Consider the following 17,063-nt stretch of genomic DNA (forward strand, 5'->3'; position numbering starts at 1 on the left):
ATGACAGTTAGTGAGAATGATGCTGCTAAATTCATGGAAAGAAGAACGTGGAGGAATGGAGGAAGGGGAGGTTGACCTCCTTACGACACCCACTGAGAAGGAGGACCTTGAGACTCTAGAGACTGTAGGTTTTTTTGGGGTTTTTTGGCTGTGGTTTATCCTCCCAGACATTTTTCCAAAGAAACAATCCGCATGTGACATTTACTTTCTTGTATTTTTCTCTGTACTTTACGCTTGTCAGCTTCTTTTCTTTTCCGTCTTTATAGTAAACACACACCTGCAGGAAGTGTGCCGACGGTTGCGCTACAAACAAACAAGCCATAAAGAATAATATTAACTAAAATTAGTTTATTGGATTTCCTATATTGTGATTTTTCCCCTGTATCTCTTCTCCAAAGCGGCCACTCTTCTTTTTATCATAAGAAAAGCTCAAAGTGGTAAGTGACTAAGTGAACAAAAGGCACCGAAACAGGCTTTATACTCCTGTGACTATCTGTAAAGCATTTGGGAATGAATGAGGAGGCGTTCTGGGTTTTTCTCCCCCCTTTCTTTCCTTCTCTTCCTATCCCCAGGGAAAGTCAGATGCAAAAAGGCAAATAATGGCCATCTGGGTCCAGACCCAAAATGAGAACACATGTGACGTGAGCAAAAAGCTCTGCGATGAAAATAAAAAGCAGCGGCAATTTGGTGCAGCGTGAGGAAGTTTATATGGTTGCAGTTTTTCAAGCTCATATAAGAGTATTAAGAAAAACAGGAAGTAAATGAGACAATAAAAACCTCAACGAGCACGAGCTCCGTTTAACTGCATCACAATCACGGGCAAACACAAACAAGCCGCAGCATACACTTTCTGCTTCTCGGCTCCTCCCATCGATGGACCGTCGACTTCATGTCATGGGCGGTTCAAGGAGTCGCAGACATGCAGAGACGCAGCTGCTGTGAGGGTGCAATAGCATCCTTACTGCCAGCCAGCAGGCCAAAATGTAGAATTACATATCAATGTAAGCTGTGTTTATGTTAAAGTTATTGAAAAAAGAAAAACTCATTTTAAAATGACTGTAAGATTAAAATAATGACAATTTCATGATAATTAGAAGGATGTGACTGATTAAAAGCACATATGTGGGGAAATTAAACAGCTTTAACACATCTGCTCAATTCAAGGCATTCAAAGCTACGACAGAGTGTAAAACAAGCTGCTACGGAGATACAGGAGCAATAATAGTTTACATAAAATCCCATAATTCCACTGGTACTGGGAAGATAGTGGCATAATGTGAGAGGTGAAAGGGAAATGGTACAAAAATACACAAGTAACACCAAAAAGTACGTAACTCTGTGGTGTGAGCTGTTTTCTTATTTATGGCGACATGCACCTGCATCCACACCCATTTGGTGTGGATGTTCGGGATTTATCTCATAATATTTAATAAGCTCATTTGTTGTAGGCAACAACATCTAAATCTGTCTGTTAACACATGCTGTCAGGTAAATGTAACGAAAGCAAAAGTTGGAGTGGAGGCACAAAACCTCTAGAGTGGAAAACGTGGACTCAATTTGAGAACACTTAAACCTCACGTTGAGTCATATCCCATCAGAGGGATGTTATGCTAATGTGAGTCATGGAAGAAGGTGTTGTGGTGGTACCGTTACACAACAGGAAAACACAAACAGTCAACACACAGTCATGACAGCCTTTGTCTTTTGTTAGCAATACCACACGATTGGATGTCCTAAAAGCAATTTAAAGTGTATAGACAGCATAGTATGCTTAGACCTGTGGAAAAGTCATACCAGGAAAGTCTAAGGAGCTTGGAAGGAAAAGTGTCTTTGTCATCCGAGAAGCTTCTTCAGGTCTAGGATGAGAGGTGAAACGTCTTCAAGTGTTACCGTGGAGACAAAGACTATCACAACGTTTCCCAACCAGAAGCCGTGGGTGGATAAAACCATCCGCGACGCTCTGAGATCCCGCACCGCTGCCTACAACACGGGACTCATGACGGGGGACATGGACCCGTACAAAGCCGCGTCATATAACGTGCGGAGGGCGGTGAAAGAGGCGAAGCAGCGCTACGGGAGGAAACTAGAGTCACAACTCCAACAGAGTGACTCTAGGAGCCTGTGGCGGGGACAAAGGACAATAACGGACTATAAAGCACCAACAACCGGTATGACGAACGCGGCCGTGACTCTGGCAGACGAGCTGAACACTTTCTATGCTCGCTTCGAGGCTGCAGCTAAGGTCTCCAACAATGCTAGTGTTAGCGGCGCTAACGGCTGCAGACAGGAAGATACTGCCAGCACCGGAAACGTGCTCGTCATCTCCGAGCATGAAGTAAGGAGAGCCTTCAAGAGAGTGAACACCAGGAAAGCAGCAGGACCAGACGGCATCCCAGGTCGTATCCTAAGAGACTGCGCATACCAGCTAGCTCCTGTGTTCACTGAGATATTCAACATCTCTTTATCTCAGTCGGTGATCCCCACATGCTTCAAAGAGTCCATCATTGTTCCTGTCCCGAAGAAACCCCACCCTGCTTCTCTCAATGACTATCGCCCTGTAGCCCTCACCTCAGTAGTGATGAAGTGCTTTGAACGCCTGGTCAGAGACTTCATCATTTCTTCACTACCAGACACACTGGACCCACTACAGTTTGCTTACCATCCAAATCGTTCCACAGACGATGCCATCTCTCATCTCCTCCACACATCACTCACTCACTTGGACACTAGAAGGTGGAATTATGTTAAAATGCTCTTCATAGACTACAGCTCTGCATTTAACACCATAATTCCCTCCACACTCACCACCAAGCTGGAGCATCTGGGACTCAGCTCATCTATGTGTCAGTGGATCTCCAACTTCCTAACTGGCAGACCACAGGCAGTAAGGATGGGTGGACATGTCTCAGCCTCCACCACTCTCAGCACTGGAGCCCCCCAGGGGTGTGTTCTGAGCCCCCTGCTGTACTCTTTGTACACATATGACTGTGTGGCCACTACCAGCTCCACCACCATCATCAAGTTTGCTGACGACACCGTCGTGGTGGGCCTGATCTCTGATAACAACGAGACGGCCTACCTGAAGGAGATTAGGAATCTGGAGAACTGGTGCCAGAGGAACAACCTCCTTCTAAACGTCAGTAAGACAAAGGAGCTGATAGTGGACTTCAGCACTAAGCAGGAGAGGAACTACCAGACCCCTGTCATCAACGAGTGCCCAGTGGAGAGAGTGGACAGCTTCAAATACCTCGGAGTTCACATCACGCAGGACCTGTCATGGTCCTGTCACATCAACACCGTGGTGAAAAAGGCCCGACAGCGTCTCTACCACCTCAGACGCTTGAGAGACTTCCAACTGCCCTCCAAGGTGCTCAGGAACTTTTACTCGTGCACCATAGAGAGCATCCTGACGGGAAACATCTTAACCTGGTTCGGGAACAGCACCATGCAGGACAGACGAGCTCTACAGAGGGTTGTGCGGTCAGCTGAGCGCACCATCCGCTCCGAGCTCCCTGACCTGCACTCAATCTACAGCAGGCGGTGCTGGACCAAGGCCAGGAAGATGGTGAAGGACCTCAGCCATCCCAACAACAGACTGTTCTCTCTGTTGAGGTCAGGAAAGCGATTCCGCTCCCTGAAGACCAACACAGAGAGACTGAGGAGGAGCTTCTTCCCGCAGGCGATACGGTCTCTCAATCACACCACCACACAGTACTGACCCACACATACAGTTCTTACACACACTGGACATTCTGGACATTGTTTTCACTTCATTACTTAAATCACGCTGCTGTTATTGTGTATATATTTATTTATATTTCTTCATACATTCTTATATAGTTCTATATTGTGTATTTTGTTGTACAGTTATTTTATTTTCAACTTTAATTTATATATTTTATCTTATTCTCCCAGTTAAATTTACCCTTCATTCTAATTTGTGTTGTACAGTTATTTCATTTTTAACCTTAATTTATATTCTATTCCTTCCTAGTTAAATTTACCCTTTTTAATTTTTCATATTTATTTCCTATCTTATTCATAGCCTTTTCCTTTTTTGTTTTCTTTAGGTCACGAGCAGTTGTCCAAGCATTTCACTACATATCGTACTGTGTATGACTGTGTACGTGACAAATAAAATTTGAATTAGAATTTTGATAAAGAAGTGCAGACGCTTTTCTTTCCAAGCTCCTTAGACTACGATGAGCTGGATGACTGAGAACCTTCACAGACCTATAAGAGGGAAAATAGTCAGTTAAGAAAAATCACCAGAATGTGATTTAAATTTACAAAAACCACGTCCTGCAGCTCTTTTCTTTCTATTTAACCCCCCAAACTGGCCAAAGTGCAGTGGTGCTTCCAATGTCTATGGCCACTTTCCAGGATGAAAGCTCTTTCCAACACTGTGGATTGCAGTACATCCCGAACTGAAAGCCTTTCTCTGTCAAACACCTGTGATTGGCTCAAGCTGAATCCCCAAAAACTTTATTTCTAAAGCCTGAAGGTGCAGGAGTGTAGATCTCTCCCGGGTTATTTGATTAAAAATGTGCTGAAAGGTTATTGTGGATTTTGTCCAGTGACGCCAACATGTTGCCCAGCTTCAAAGGAGTAGCAAGAGGTCCATGCAGGGTGGCACATACCTCTTCAGTGAAGTATGTTTAAATACTCTATATGTAAATGGAGTCAATAACATATCGACAAAAACACTTTAAAACTATTGTATCATTATCTCTTCTAAGAAAACAAAGATAAGATTTTCAGCAACCAATCTGTCAGTTAATTCGGACTACAAAGCAATTCAAACCTGAACTGACCTTCATATGCCAACATTCAGCCTTATTTTCTCATAAAAACTGCATATTATCAAAAACTAATGACTCTCTTGTGGCTATCTGAGTGTTTATAGCTTTCTTGTCCCTAGGTAGCACTTATTTCAACCCACACGACCATATAGGGAATGCCAAATATATTTAACTTGGAAAAACTTAAGAGTGAACTTATAAGTTCCTCCAAGTTAAATATATTCCAAGTTAAAGTTACTACATGGAGGTAACCTTTCGAAGCTCCGGCTAATAGCTTAACGTGTATCTCTTTACACTCTTTGTGCAACTCCACTTGCAGAATGGAAATGCTGAAAGCCTGTTTCCTTAGTGTTATCTACACAGGGAGGATAAAACAAAGAAAGCAGCCACTGAATACACAAGATAAGTAGTGGAGTGAAGTTATCCTTGGTAAATGTGAAGTATATGTCAAGTGAGGTGATAGTGGAAGGAAAAGGTTTTCCACCTTTGCTATTATGTTTATGGAGTTATGTAGGTAATGTTAGCTTAGTGAGAACTTGTTATTTATTTCTTCAGTCTAGAAAGTCAACTACTTCAAGCTATCAAGTGGTCAAGCTAGCAGGCTAACTAGCTAGCAGGCTAACTAGCATGTTTAAAAATAAAGTGAAAGTTTGTTCTCTTTGTGCAAAGGTCATGTTTAATCTGTTTTTTCATGTGGTGGCTGCCAACAGCTTGACACGAAATTAACTGCTGCACATGTAGCAGCAGTACACAGTAGGATATAGCGCAACTTCAATTTCAGCTAATGCTAAGGATAGCCCCACTACCTGTACATAGCACATAGCTGTTTTGCTGTTGTGTAGCAGTTTGAAATCTCATATATCAAACATTTTAAACCTAGATGATATATTAAATGACCTATTATTACAAACTAATCAGAATTATAGTTAATGGCAGATCCAAATCCCAACTCTCCTTTTGCTCCCCGTATTTCTCAAACTGAACTTCAGTGATCTTTCATCTAGAGCAGTGGTTCTTAACCTGGGTTCAATCGAACCCTTAGGGGTTCGGTGAGTCGGTCTCAGGGGTTCGGCAGAGCCTCCACCGTGACATGCATGGCTCATTTTGTGCACCAGTTAAAAACATATCTATGTCTTCAATTGGAAAAAATCACATTTTATTTTTCACTAAAGAGGGGTTCAGTGAAAGCACATATGAAACTGGTGGGGCTCGGTACCTCCAACAAGGTTAAGAACCACTGATCTAGAGGAAGTAGACCCATGCCAACAAAATGCCCTTGCCCAGCACAACAGAGCCACCAATCAACTCAATGTTGTGGTGAATGGTTCAAGATTTTCCACTATTTTCTGGGGGTCTGTCTGTAACTTCTCTGTGATTGTTGTCTCAAGTAATTAGTGAAGAAAAATAACCCCATTTTTCTTATGGCTGTGTTTTCCACCGGTCTTGTTAACAGGACAAAGAAGGGATATCCAATCATTTATCCTCAAAAACAATACAAAGGGAGACCTTGGGAACAAAGACGATTTCCTACTGAATGGGGCATCCTGGTGATTTAGTGGATTAGTGAACTGGTCTGGGAATCCACTCTCATATCATTCACCCATGTTTGTCTTTGAAGTTTATGTATAGAGAAAGGTCGACATTAGCACGTTTCAGTCCTTACTCTATCAACCACAGGCAGGCCTGTGGGTTAGGCATGATGAGAGCAAGGACAGCCACAGTCCTGTCATTTTAATAATGATCTTTCAAGGTAAAGAGGCAAAGTAGCATGTCTTTGAATCTGACAATGTGTGAACAGAAACTAAATGAATCAAAGTGTCGCCAGGTTCCATGACGCACAACTGTGGGTTAGGGTATGATAGGGTTAGATATGTTATCTGTAAACTTTCAGGGAACTGTGGTGGTGGCACAGACTAATAGCAGTTCCCTAGAAATAGGTTTTCCCAGTAATTGTGATGTTTAAGATACTGGGTAAGTCATTCAAGTTTCAGGGTGTATTTCTTTTATACCACAATCAGGAAATGGCCCTTCTGACCCCCAAGTAATTTACTATAAAGACGACATTCCTTTCCCATAATGTAGCTGCATCTGTCTGGGTGATGAGCAGAGTGATGGACTAAGCTGACATAATAACAGAAGCAGAGAAATTTCCTCAATGTTTATTTAATCGTGGCTTCATTTTGTTGGATCGTCCTTGGCCTCTGATGCTAATCTTCCTGCAGCCAGACACAAAAAAATGTCCAAATAAAACATGGTCGCAATAATGACTGCAATTTTCCAATCAAACAGAGTGAAGACAAACATCGAAATAACTTCAAATTCAAAAGCAGATTATCTTGGAGCTGATCCTAACACATCGCAACTCAGTCAAATAATATGCATAACTCTCAATATGAATAATATCTCAAATGAGCCATTTCATTTAGTCAAAAAAGAAATAAAAAAACATTACCACTGGATTCAGGACTATCCTGGGAAATCAAACCATTAATTTATTTGAACAAAATATAAATAAAGTCTCACTAGAGCAGCAAACAAAGTCCACTTTATGTAAACCCCATCAATGATTACCAGGGACATGCAGTAAAAAGCTTGTTGCGTTTGGCCCAAATTTAGCATGAGAAGCTAAACCCCTCCAACACTTTAAGTGGAACGTGTTTATTTGAAATTCTGTTGTCACAACAAGTCCCTGTGGTAAACAGAAGCAAAACAAAGTGGAGATAGTGAGGACGAATGGAATATTTGTGACAAAAATTGTAAGTCTTTTTCCAAGGAAATGACTCCACTTCCCAGCTGTGAAACAATGGTGTTGTTTCAGGTTGACAGTAGAGACACTCACAATTTGATTGACTCGCATTTACTGGTAGAGCTGGACTGCTCAGTATCCTGTCTGGTGAGGTAAGGCACATGGGGACTGACAGAAACCAATCCACAGCCAAAGATCTAAAACAGTCCAGCTTTCAATTAGAGCTCACGTCAATTCACGTATTAATGGAACATGACAAGCGCCCGGTTCATCTAGAGCAGGGGTGTCCAACTCCAGGCCTCGAGGGCCGGTGTGCTGCAGGTTTTAGATGTGTCCTTGATACATCACAGCAGATTTAAACGGCTAAATGACCTCCTCAACATGTCCTGAAGTTCTCCAGAGGCCCAGTAATGAGCTAATCATTTGATTCAGGTGTGCTGACCCAGGGTGAGATCTAAACCTGCAGGACACCGGCCCTCGAGGCCTGGAGTTGGCCAAGCCTGATCTAGAGAGATGCACACCTACAGACAGTTTAGGCTCATCAGTTAACAACATGGATGTCTCTGGACTGGAAGAGGAAGCTTAAGCACCGGGCTGACACACACAGGCACAACTTCTTTGCTGTGAACAGACAGCTGTACTTCGTAGCTCTCCCCAAACCAAGTATTGCTAATTCGGCAAAGTTTTTCAGGTGTGTACCTCTGATATGAGTCAAAGTTTCAAGTGTAATACTCTATTTGTACCAACGATTTAATAATCAAAACTAGTAATGAAACTGCTGAATAGCCAGATAGAAACTTTCTACCAGGTGAGAAGCACGTAATGAGACATTTCACTTGTTGTTGTAGCACACTCACTATCACAGCAGCTTCTCATTTACACTTTCAGCAACACTGTCGGTCACAGTTAGACTTTTGCATGTTCCAGCATGCCCGTAGTGGTGGGCAGGTGAAGCGCAGCATTTTTTTCATGAGCACCCTGCTGCTGCTGCTGTAAAGGTGAACAAGGTTGAACTAAAACATTAATGCTGCAGAATGGAACAAAGAGCTGAAACAGACTATAAAGCTTTGGATTATAATGCCTCATCGATCTCACCTTATTTTCACATTGTTGTTTAGCACTTACTTGTTACTTGGGTGTCAATCTCAAGACAGAACAGAGAGATTATTTATAATAAAACCACAAAGAAACCACAGTTAGTCTCAGGAGAAAAGATTCCGAACAAGGCCCAGTTTGCATCGACTTTTGGATTTACAGTAAATGTTTGGATCAAAACTAAAAGTTCATGCATAATAATTAAAGTAGTATTGAAACAAGGATCACAGACTTCAGTCTAATTTCTTTTTCACTTTCATCTGTACATGAAATTTTCTGTTATAAATAGAAAAGCAGCAAATAACAGAGAGCCAGAGTGTGTGACAGAAAGAAAAAAAGCATTCTTATACGTTAATGTGATCACTTCCTTCCTGTGTGTTATGGTAAGGGGAAACCGGTGACCATGTGTTTGTTGGGCTGTGAAAACAGTCATGCTATGGCAACACCTCTTGTTTCTCACACCGTTGGCAATGGCTCAAATAATTTTTCTTCAAGTCACACTGAAAAAGGCTTTTATTATGTTATTAAATTACCAGCACTACTAATGTTAACAGTCGTCAGCTCCAAAGAAGGAGAAAAAAAAATCTCTCCACTCCTTGCAAACGTTTGTGACTACAGGAGGGGAGAGAAGCGTGGGCCAGGCAACATATCCTAAAAAATCCTTTCTGTCTAACCAGCTGGCTCAGGGTAATATGCCAGAGTTTTGCAATACCCCAGAAGAACTGATGGGCTGATTGAATGATCCCATCAGAGCAAGCAAAAATAGCAGCTAAGTTTCATGTTCCAGCGATCTCAGACAAATTTCCTTACACGAGCAGATAAACCTAAAAATAGGTTAATTACCCGAGCTAGCCAGGACATGCTAAAGCAGACAGTTCCCAACCCATAAGCTTATACTGTACAATTCCTCAGGCACAAAGTGTTCGCCTTTAACAATCTGGAGATCATGAAAACAAACTATGCAAGGTCATTATCTCATGACCACCAAAGAGCGAACTCGACACTCAGCTAAAGTTTGTTGATATGTCTGTGAAGGATCTCAGTCATCCAGGTCATGGTAGTCTAAGGAGTTTGGAAAGAAAACCATCTGGACTTCTTTAGGTTTCTTGAAGACGTTTCATCTGCTTCTTCAGTTCTAAGAGCAACTGGTGGAGAGTCCCAGATTTTAAGCCCTATGGGGGTGTCCCCAAGAGGTCATGGACCCCCTATCACCTCAGTAAATCACATGATAAGGTAGGGCTAGGTTTCACAATGGAGTCACCTGAAACCTTGGCTGATTGTGAAGTACACCTGTTTTCACATCTTGGCTCGTGTGATTAGGTAGAGGATCAACAGGGGGTCCATGACCCTCTTGGGGGGACACTCCCACAGGGCTTAAATCTGGAACTCTCCACCAATTGCTCTTTGAACTGAAGAAGCTTCTCGGATGAAACGTCTTCAAGAAACCTAAATTAGTCCAGATGCTTTTCTTTCCGAGCACCTTAGACTTTTATTGATATGCCACCTTCACCTACGATATACATGTATACACATCTCATTTTCAGTAAAAGAAGCAGTCAGATGATACTCTGTCAGTATTTGGCAAAACATTCAAAGAGCAATTTAAAATGCAAAACACTGCAATTGTCCTTCTATTTGTTTGACTTATATTAGCTCCAAACTGTCTTCAACAGTGTCACAATAGCACAGACCTACTCTACCCCACTATGTGAATTATAAGAATTATAGTTTTTTTGTTTAAATCATCTGTTTATTTAAGGAGGACACTAAACTGGACTACATTTGTCTAGCCACAGATTGATAAGGCTTATACACGTCTATATTTTTTATGTAGTTGGACTGGTATCGCAGCAGAACCCCTCCCTGAGCCTGGTTCTGTCGAAGGTTTCTTCCTGTTAAAAGGGAGTTTTTCCTTCCCACTGTTGCCAAAGTGCTTGCTCATAGGGGGTCATATGACTGTTGGGTTTTTCTCTGTATGTATTATTGTAGGATCTACCTCACAATATAAAGTGCCTTGAGGTGAATGTTGTTGTGATTTGGCGCTGTATAAATAAAACTGAATTCATGTTTTCTTCATTATCAGCAATGTTTGCTGGCATTGCAAACTTCTTGGAGGGAACACGGGAGTCACAGTGCTTGAAATTCCCATGTGGTGTCCTGTAGCCCTCATGCACAGTTACATTTTAGGAGCTAGAAATAGAGCTTTTTAATATCACTTCTGTGTAAAACTATGCTGGCACCAGCCCACATTGCATTTTTTCCCACTGACCCAAAACAAGCATTAGCAAAAGTATTTATATTAATTAACTTAGGTCAAATTTCGTCAAAGCCCTCCTTATTACATCAACAATCTAGTCTCCCTGCAAAGCACCCAAACAAAAAACAAGCACATCCAGAATTATAGCTATGAAACCACTTTATGGAAGAAAAATAAATCTATATAAAACCACGATGAGAATTAAAAAGTATCACGTGGCTTTTTTTCAAAAACTGTAAAAAAAAAAGTAGAAAAGCAACAATGAAACTAGATACTAGAATCCAACTAGAAACAGGATTTATTATTAGAAACGAGGTCAGTAACATAATCGTGATTTGCACCAAGTCATTATACATGCTCATTTAGGCACGGAGTCGTGCAGCAGACGCTCTCGTTCCAAGTCATTTTGCAGCCTATATATGCTGGCCTTCGTGTCAGTGAGACAGGCCAAAGGTGTGATGATGGCGGTGATGATAAAGAATCAGGAGCTAAAGGTGGTGTAATTGAATTGTGATGTTATTTAGAGCAGAGAACCACTGAAGAAATGGCACATCTGAACTAAAAGAGAAATATATTTGTACTAAAAATCTAGACAAAGAGAAATAATAGTAAATGATCTGGTATTAATATAGTGTTTTTCTGCTCCTACCGGGCAGTCGAAACACTTCACGCTACAGCCACGTTGTGCTGAAAGTTTTGTGTAAATGCATTTGTTATTTTTCTTTTGCATTTTTTGTTAATATCTTGGCTTCAATTGATGACTTATTCTGCTTGTTTTTCACGATTCCTTTCGTTTTGTTATGACTTGCAGATGCTTTCTGTCATATAACAAAGACTCCTCGTTGTTGATCAGTGTTTAGACCTCAGCTGGTATTTAAATTTGTCATTACAATTTTTCTCAAATTGCACTGAGGATGGCTTGAGGCTGAATCCATTTGTTATAAACCACATTTAGTTTAACACACATCAATGCTGTATTCTATGCACTTTAAGTGCTTTTTACCCATCACACACAGACTCACATGCTGATGGATGCATCAAGGGATTAATCGCTTAACTATGTTCCCCAAGGATGCTGGAGGGATTTCAAACCACCAACCTTCTGATATGTCCGTAGTTTTATTTTTCTTGCACCAAAGGACAAGTGGTTTATAGTAAAGTGCAACCAGTCCAGAAACGACTATCCTCTACTGCAGGCTTGGCCAACTCCAGGCCTCGAGGGCCGGTGTCCTGCAGGTTTTAGATCTCACCCTGGGTCAACACACCTGAATCAAATGATCAGTTCATTACCAGGCCTCTGGAGAACTTCAAGACATGTTGAGGAGGTCATTTAGCCGTTTTAATCAGCTGTGTTGGATCAAGACACATCTAAAACCTGTAGGACACGGGCTCTCAAGGCCCGGAGTTGGCCACCCCTGCTCTACTGCTAACAACAACGTTGACTGTATGCAAAGGCAACAAGATAACACAAAGCAGGTGAACCGAGAACGATAACAAGGCTGACTGTGCCGATACCAGCCGAGCAGACAAAGCCTGATCTTTAGCAGGTGACAAAAACAGCGCTGAGCAGTCAGACTTGCAGCATTTTATGTAAATAGACCTCGGCTGTGTCATTATTAGGACAGGGATTTATGCCAGCGTGTGGGCGGATCGTGGATTAAAATGAATTTTGTTAACTGGTGCGACGATAGATTTCAGCCCATGTAGATTAACGTGAAAGTAATTTAACAAGAAGTGTTTCAAATTATTCAAATGACTTTGAATAGGAACAGGAAACCGAGGCTACAGTTTGGACGGACTCACCAAAACTGTACAACGGAACATTGGACAGCGTTGCCCTGTGTGATGAGTCTGGATTTCTGGCAACTTCTGGATGCTGTAGGTTCACATTTGGCGTACATAACGTGAAAGCGTGGCTCCATCCTGCCTTGTATCAAAGTTTCAGGCTGGTGGCCGTCACATACACTTTGGGCCTATGAGTACCAACTGTGTATTAATTGTCTTTCTCCACAGTGTACCCATTTTCTAATGACTACTTCTAGCTGTTGTAATGCACCATGTCACCTTAAAATGGTTTGTTGAACATGACAGTGAGTTTGCTGCGCTGCCTCACCCGTCATCAGATCTCAATCCCATAGAGGACCTTTGGGATGTGCAGCTGACAAATCTCTAGAAACCACTTGATATATAGTCTTGAATCCATGTCAGCAAGAATTAAGACAAAAGACGATCCAACCCTGTACTAGTTGTAACAAATTAAGTAGCCAGTTAGAGTAAATTTCTTTAACTACAGATCAGAATAATGGCACGTACCAAAGCAAACACCTCAACACCATTGTCTTAATCTGCTCAGCCATCAGCCCTTATTGTCATCAGCCCTTTGATTACTTCAACTGACATTAGTCACCATCATCATCATCATACAAACTTTATTGCAGCAGCGGCTAAATTTTAGCTTTTACAAGTCACTCAGAAATCAAAGTTCTTGACCACGGCAGACTTGGGAGTCGTGAAGTGCACTGCAAATAAAACTCTGGGAAACCACAAACTCTACAACACAGAGCTGCACTCCACCCATGGACAAGCAGCACAAAACACTGTAATTCAAAATCCTTTGCTGCAGAGAAAAATGGGTCAGCAAAATAAAAAAGGAATCTGGCTTCAAATGCCTACAGCTGTTTAACACGCAGCAAATAGAAGATGAGGGTAAATGGTTCAATCACACATCTTTGTCTCTTGTCACGGTCACACAAATGAGGCTTTGTCATTGAGAACTTAAATGTGGTTTCAAAAGTCAGATCTTATTGTAACTGCATAAACAGCATGTTCCACAACAGTCAAAGCTTGAAACTGAAACTCCCATGGTCTGATGTATTTTCAGCCTGTATCGGTATAGGCTTAAAATAATAAAAAGAATTTTAAAAAAGGGATCCAGCACCCAAGAAAACATTCTGTTATAGATACAAGGAGCTTTGCTCTTTGTTATTATGCCATAGAAATCCAGGTCACCGGCCAAATATTTGGTTAAGCCCATCTTCTGCACCAGCTGGTTATGCTACACACAGTCCCTGGGACATACAGTATATAGGTTAACTCATCCACACCCACCACCACAGGGCAGCTGCATGCCTGTAACTATGTAATCCAACGATCTACTAACAAAAGCACATACACTCACAACACACAGAGCAATGTGAGGAAGCAGTCATAAGGCAATTACTCCCCAGTGCTCACATGTCTACCTGTCTAATGATTCAGTACAGTGCACCATTTGTGTACTTCTCCTTTCTTCACTGTAGTCCAGTACTTTCCACAGGAAACCCTCAGTCACAGAGGTGGAACCCACCCAACCAACGAGAGGTTGATGCCCAACGTCTCCAGACATCCACAATTACACACTACATTTCCCATTTCCCCTTCTATTTTTGCTTAAATGTCTACAGAAATAAACAGATTGTGATTCTTTAATGCATACAAGAGAAAATTACTTCTCGCGTGTAATTCGGGATATTTTATTTAATTCATTAAGGCCATCTAGGCCTAATTTGGTTGTATTTAGTTGTTTCTCTTTTATCTGCACGCTCTCTAAACACTGAAAAAGTCCCACCCGGCAGCCTGATCAGTCTCCTGCTAAGCCAAAATACCGTCAGCCCTCTTGGGGCGAGACCCAGCCTAGTTTTTACACTGGTGTAGTTTCTCCCTGAAACAGCCTACATGACTGATGAATACTTAACATGCTTTAAGGTTTTGCTGTTCATCAAAGCAAATTCCTAACATAGTAATAACATCGTAATAAATGATTACATTTATAGAGCAAATACTAATGCAGCCATCCTTCATTACACCCAATTTAAGCTTATAGACATGTTCTATAAAACAAATATAATACTTGTAGGGCAAGTACTATATTCAAATATTTGTTACATTTTGAATCAAATGAAAACTTTGTAACAAATATGCTGCAAGAAAGTAAATTGATACAAAATCACCTTCCTTTAACACTTTCTGTTCTAAAGTAGCAGATATTTACCACTTGCCATGAATGACTGGTGATATAGATAGGTCTGTTGATGAGGGCTGGAACTAAACGCTGATACGGGCAGACAAAGTCAAATTTACCACCATTGCTCTAGGCTGCGAGGATCACAGACCCTTCAATGTCACAATATTTTTTTATTTATTTTTCATTCTTTGGTTACGTCCCCGGGCTCAGCTGCTTATTATTATGCCTGATAGTCAAAACTGGACTATATTTACACCGTGGCTTAAAAAAAGCCCAGAAAAAAGTCTGGATAATAAACAAATTCATTGCAGCACTTCCAGACTGATTTGCATGGCAAAATACTCGACTATCTTTAAACACAGCACGCAGCTGTGTTTAAAGATTTCTTTTTTTTTCTCCACCCAAACATGTGACAGTGCATTCGCTTTCGAAGCTAAGTATTCATGTAATGATAAGAAACACACGAGTGCTCACATGGGAGGGGCTAATGAATGAGAAAATGCAAGCGAGCCTGCTCGTGCTGCAAAGTGATAAACACACAGCAAAGGGAGGCACTCAGAGATTAGAAGGAGTGAACACCCAAGAGGAGACTTTGTTACAGTAAATCGGAAAGTTAGTTTGACAGTTGGACAGAGTGAAAACACAGCATGACAACATGAATTGCGTGTGGCCGTATGTGTACCGTCTAACCTGTGAGTGTGGCCGTGGTTTGTAGCGTGGAGCTTCCTGATGACTTCCTCACTGAAGTCAAAATGAACCCTTCCTCTGGCACAGGGTGAACGCCGGTACATTTCCCCGACACACATGAACTCATGCACACGCTATCTGACTCATACTATCACATATGTAACTACAAGCACAACCTGCTGTTAGAGCCTCAAAAACTCAGCACGCACACACACAAAGCGCACAAATGTCTCATACACTGTAGCATTATTAAAACCTAAGCAGCATGCACACACACCTCAGACACTCAGCATTCAACAACAAATCTCACACACACCTTGTCACAAAAGCATGCGACTACAAAAGACTGACAACTGACATTCCTCACACATTCACCACATTTCAACACACAACCAGCCAACCTGTATATCGATATATGACAGTACATCGAAACGACTGTTTCCTATAAAGCTTCTGTTAAAACAAAAGTTACTCAGCACATTATCCATCAGCCACTCTCTCCGAGGTACAAGACAAGCAGCAAGCACGTCTCCAGTCACCCTCTCGCCACACTTGATCTCATGTCACAACAGTATAAGCAGCAGCCTGCACGTCACATCACTGAACTCTTTCAGCCCCTGATCACTGTCTGACTCTGTCACTGCCCCCTCTCTGCCGGACTCTTCTCCTCGTCACAGACTATACTTCCTCCCCATGCTGTGTGTGTGTGTGTGTGCGAATCTGAGCGGCTGTGTGTTTAACATGTGTGTGTATGGAGCTCTGTTCCCTTCGGTGCAGCCCAGCAGAGTAAGGAGGAACATCAAAGTTGCGGACTGGAATAACTGGAGTGGAGTAATTATTCACAACCTTTGCCAGCTTTTTGTATCTACAGAAAACATCCAGAAGCACGAGGACTCACACACTCAGCTACTCAAAAATAACTACATGCAAACAAACTGTGATTTATGTCATTTTTCTTGAAAAGCCTCTGAAATAACCCTCTGTACACAAAGGTTCGAGCTTTAGTTTCACTTATTTTAAAATATATGAAATAAGTTTGCATATTTGGGTAAAAGTTTTAGGCTTAAAGATTTTATTGGTTCAGCGTTCTTTCCTTTTTATGGTATCTTGTGAACCGGCTGCACATTTTTGAACGCACAGCGCAATAAAAGATTATTACACTTCCCTTTAACGACGTCTCTTCTGCATTTACGAGCAAAATATAAAGACTGGAGAACATCTTTGAGGACGAGTCAGTGATGGCGTCATAGAGTAAGGTATAGCTATGCTAAGATCTTGTGCGGCTACATTATAAAGACCTTTAAGCAACATATTTAAGCTCTTTTCTGCTTCGATTCACTATTTGAAACCTGGTCCACCTTAACTGTCAGCGCATCTCTGTGTGAGAAAGAGGGGGCATCTGGCATCATTGCAGGGGGCCACAGTGCCCGTTGACACTGTGCGCTATACTGATCGCTAAGCCCTCATTTCATG

At 41.7% G+C, this 17,063-nt stretch overlaps 1 protein-coding gene across 6 annotated transcripts in view; it reads right to left on the bottom strand.

The window, feature by feature from the left end:
* pde4ba (phosphodiesterase 4B, cAMP-specific a) overlaps positions 1–17,063 on the bottom strand; it is a 182,940-nt gene that overhangs the window by 59,162 nt on the left and 106,715 nt on the right. Inside the window, exon 1 of one of the 6 annotated variants that reach the window (XM_085387605.1) lies at positions 15,594–16,316. The exons of 4 other annotated variants lie outside the window; for them this stretch is intronic. In XM_085387605.1, coding sequence (XP_085243731.1) covers positions 15,594–15,709 — 116 coding nt within the window. In that variant the 5' untranslated portion in view covers positions 15,710–16,316. Of the gene's footprint in view, positions 1–1,794; positions 1,920–15,593; positions 16,317–17,063 lie in introns of those variants that run through there. One more of the 6 variants, XM_085387606.1, reaches the window with a different exon arrangement.

Source organism: Rhamphochromis longiceps, linkage group LG17 (genome assembly GCF_057381845.1).
Source record: "Rhamphochromis longiceps isolate RC_006_pf linkage group LG17, R_longiceps_female_GT1.1, whole genome shotgun sequence".
NCBI classification, from domain to species: domain Eukaryota; kingdom Metazoa; phylum Chordata; class Actinopteri; order Cichliformes; family Cichlidae; genus Rhamphochromis; species Rhamphochromis longiceps.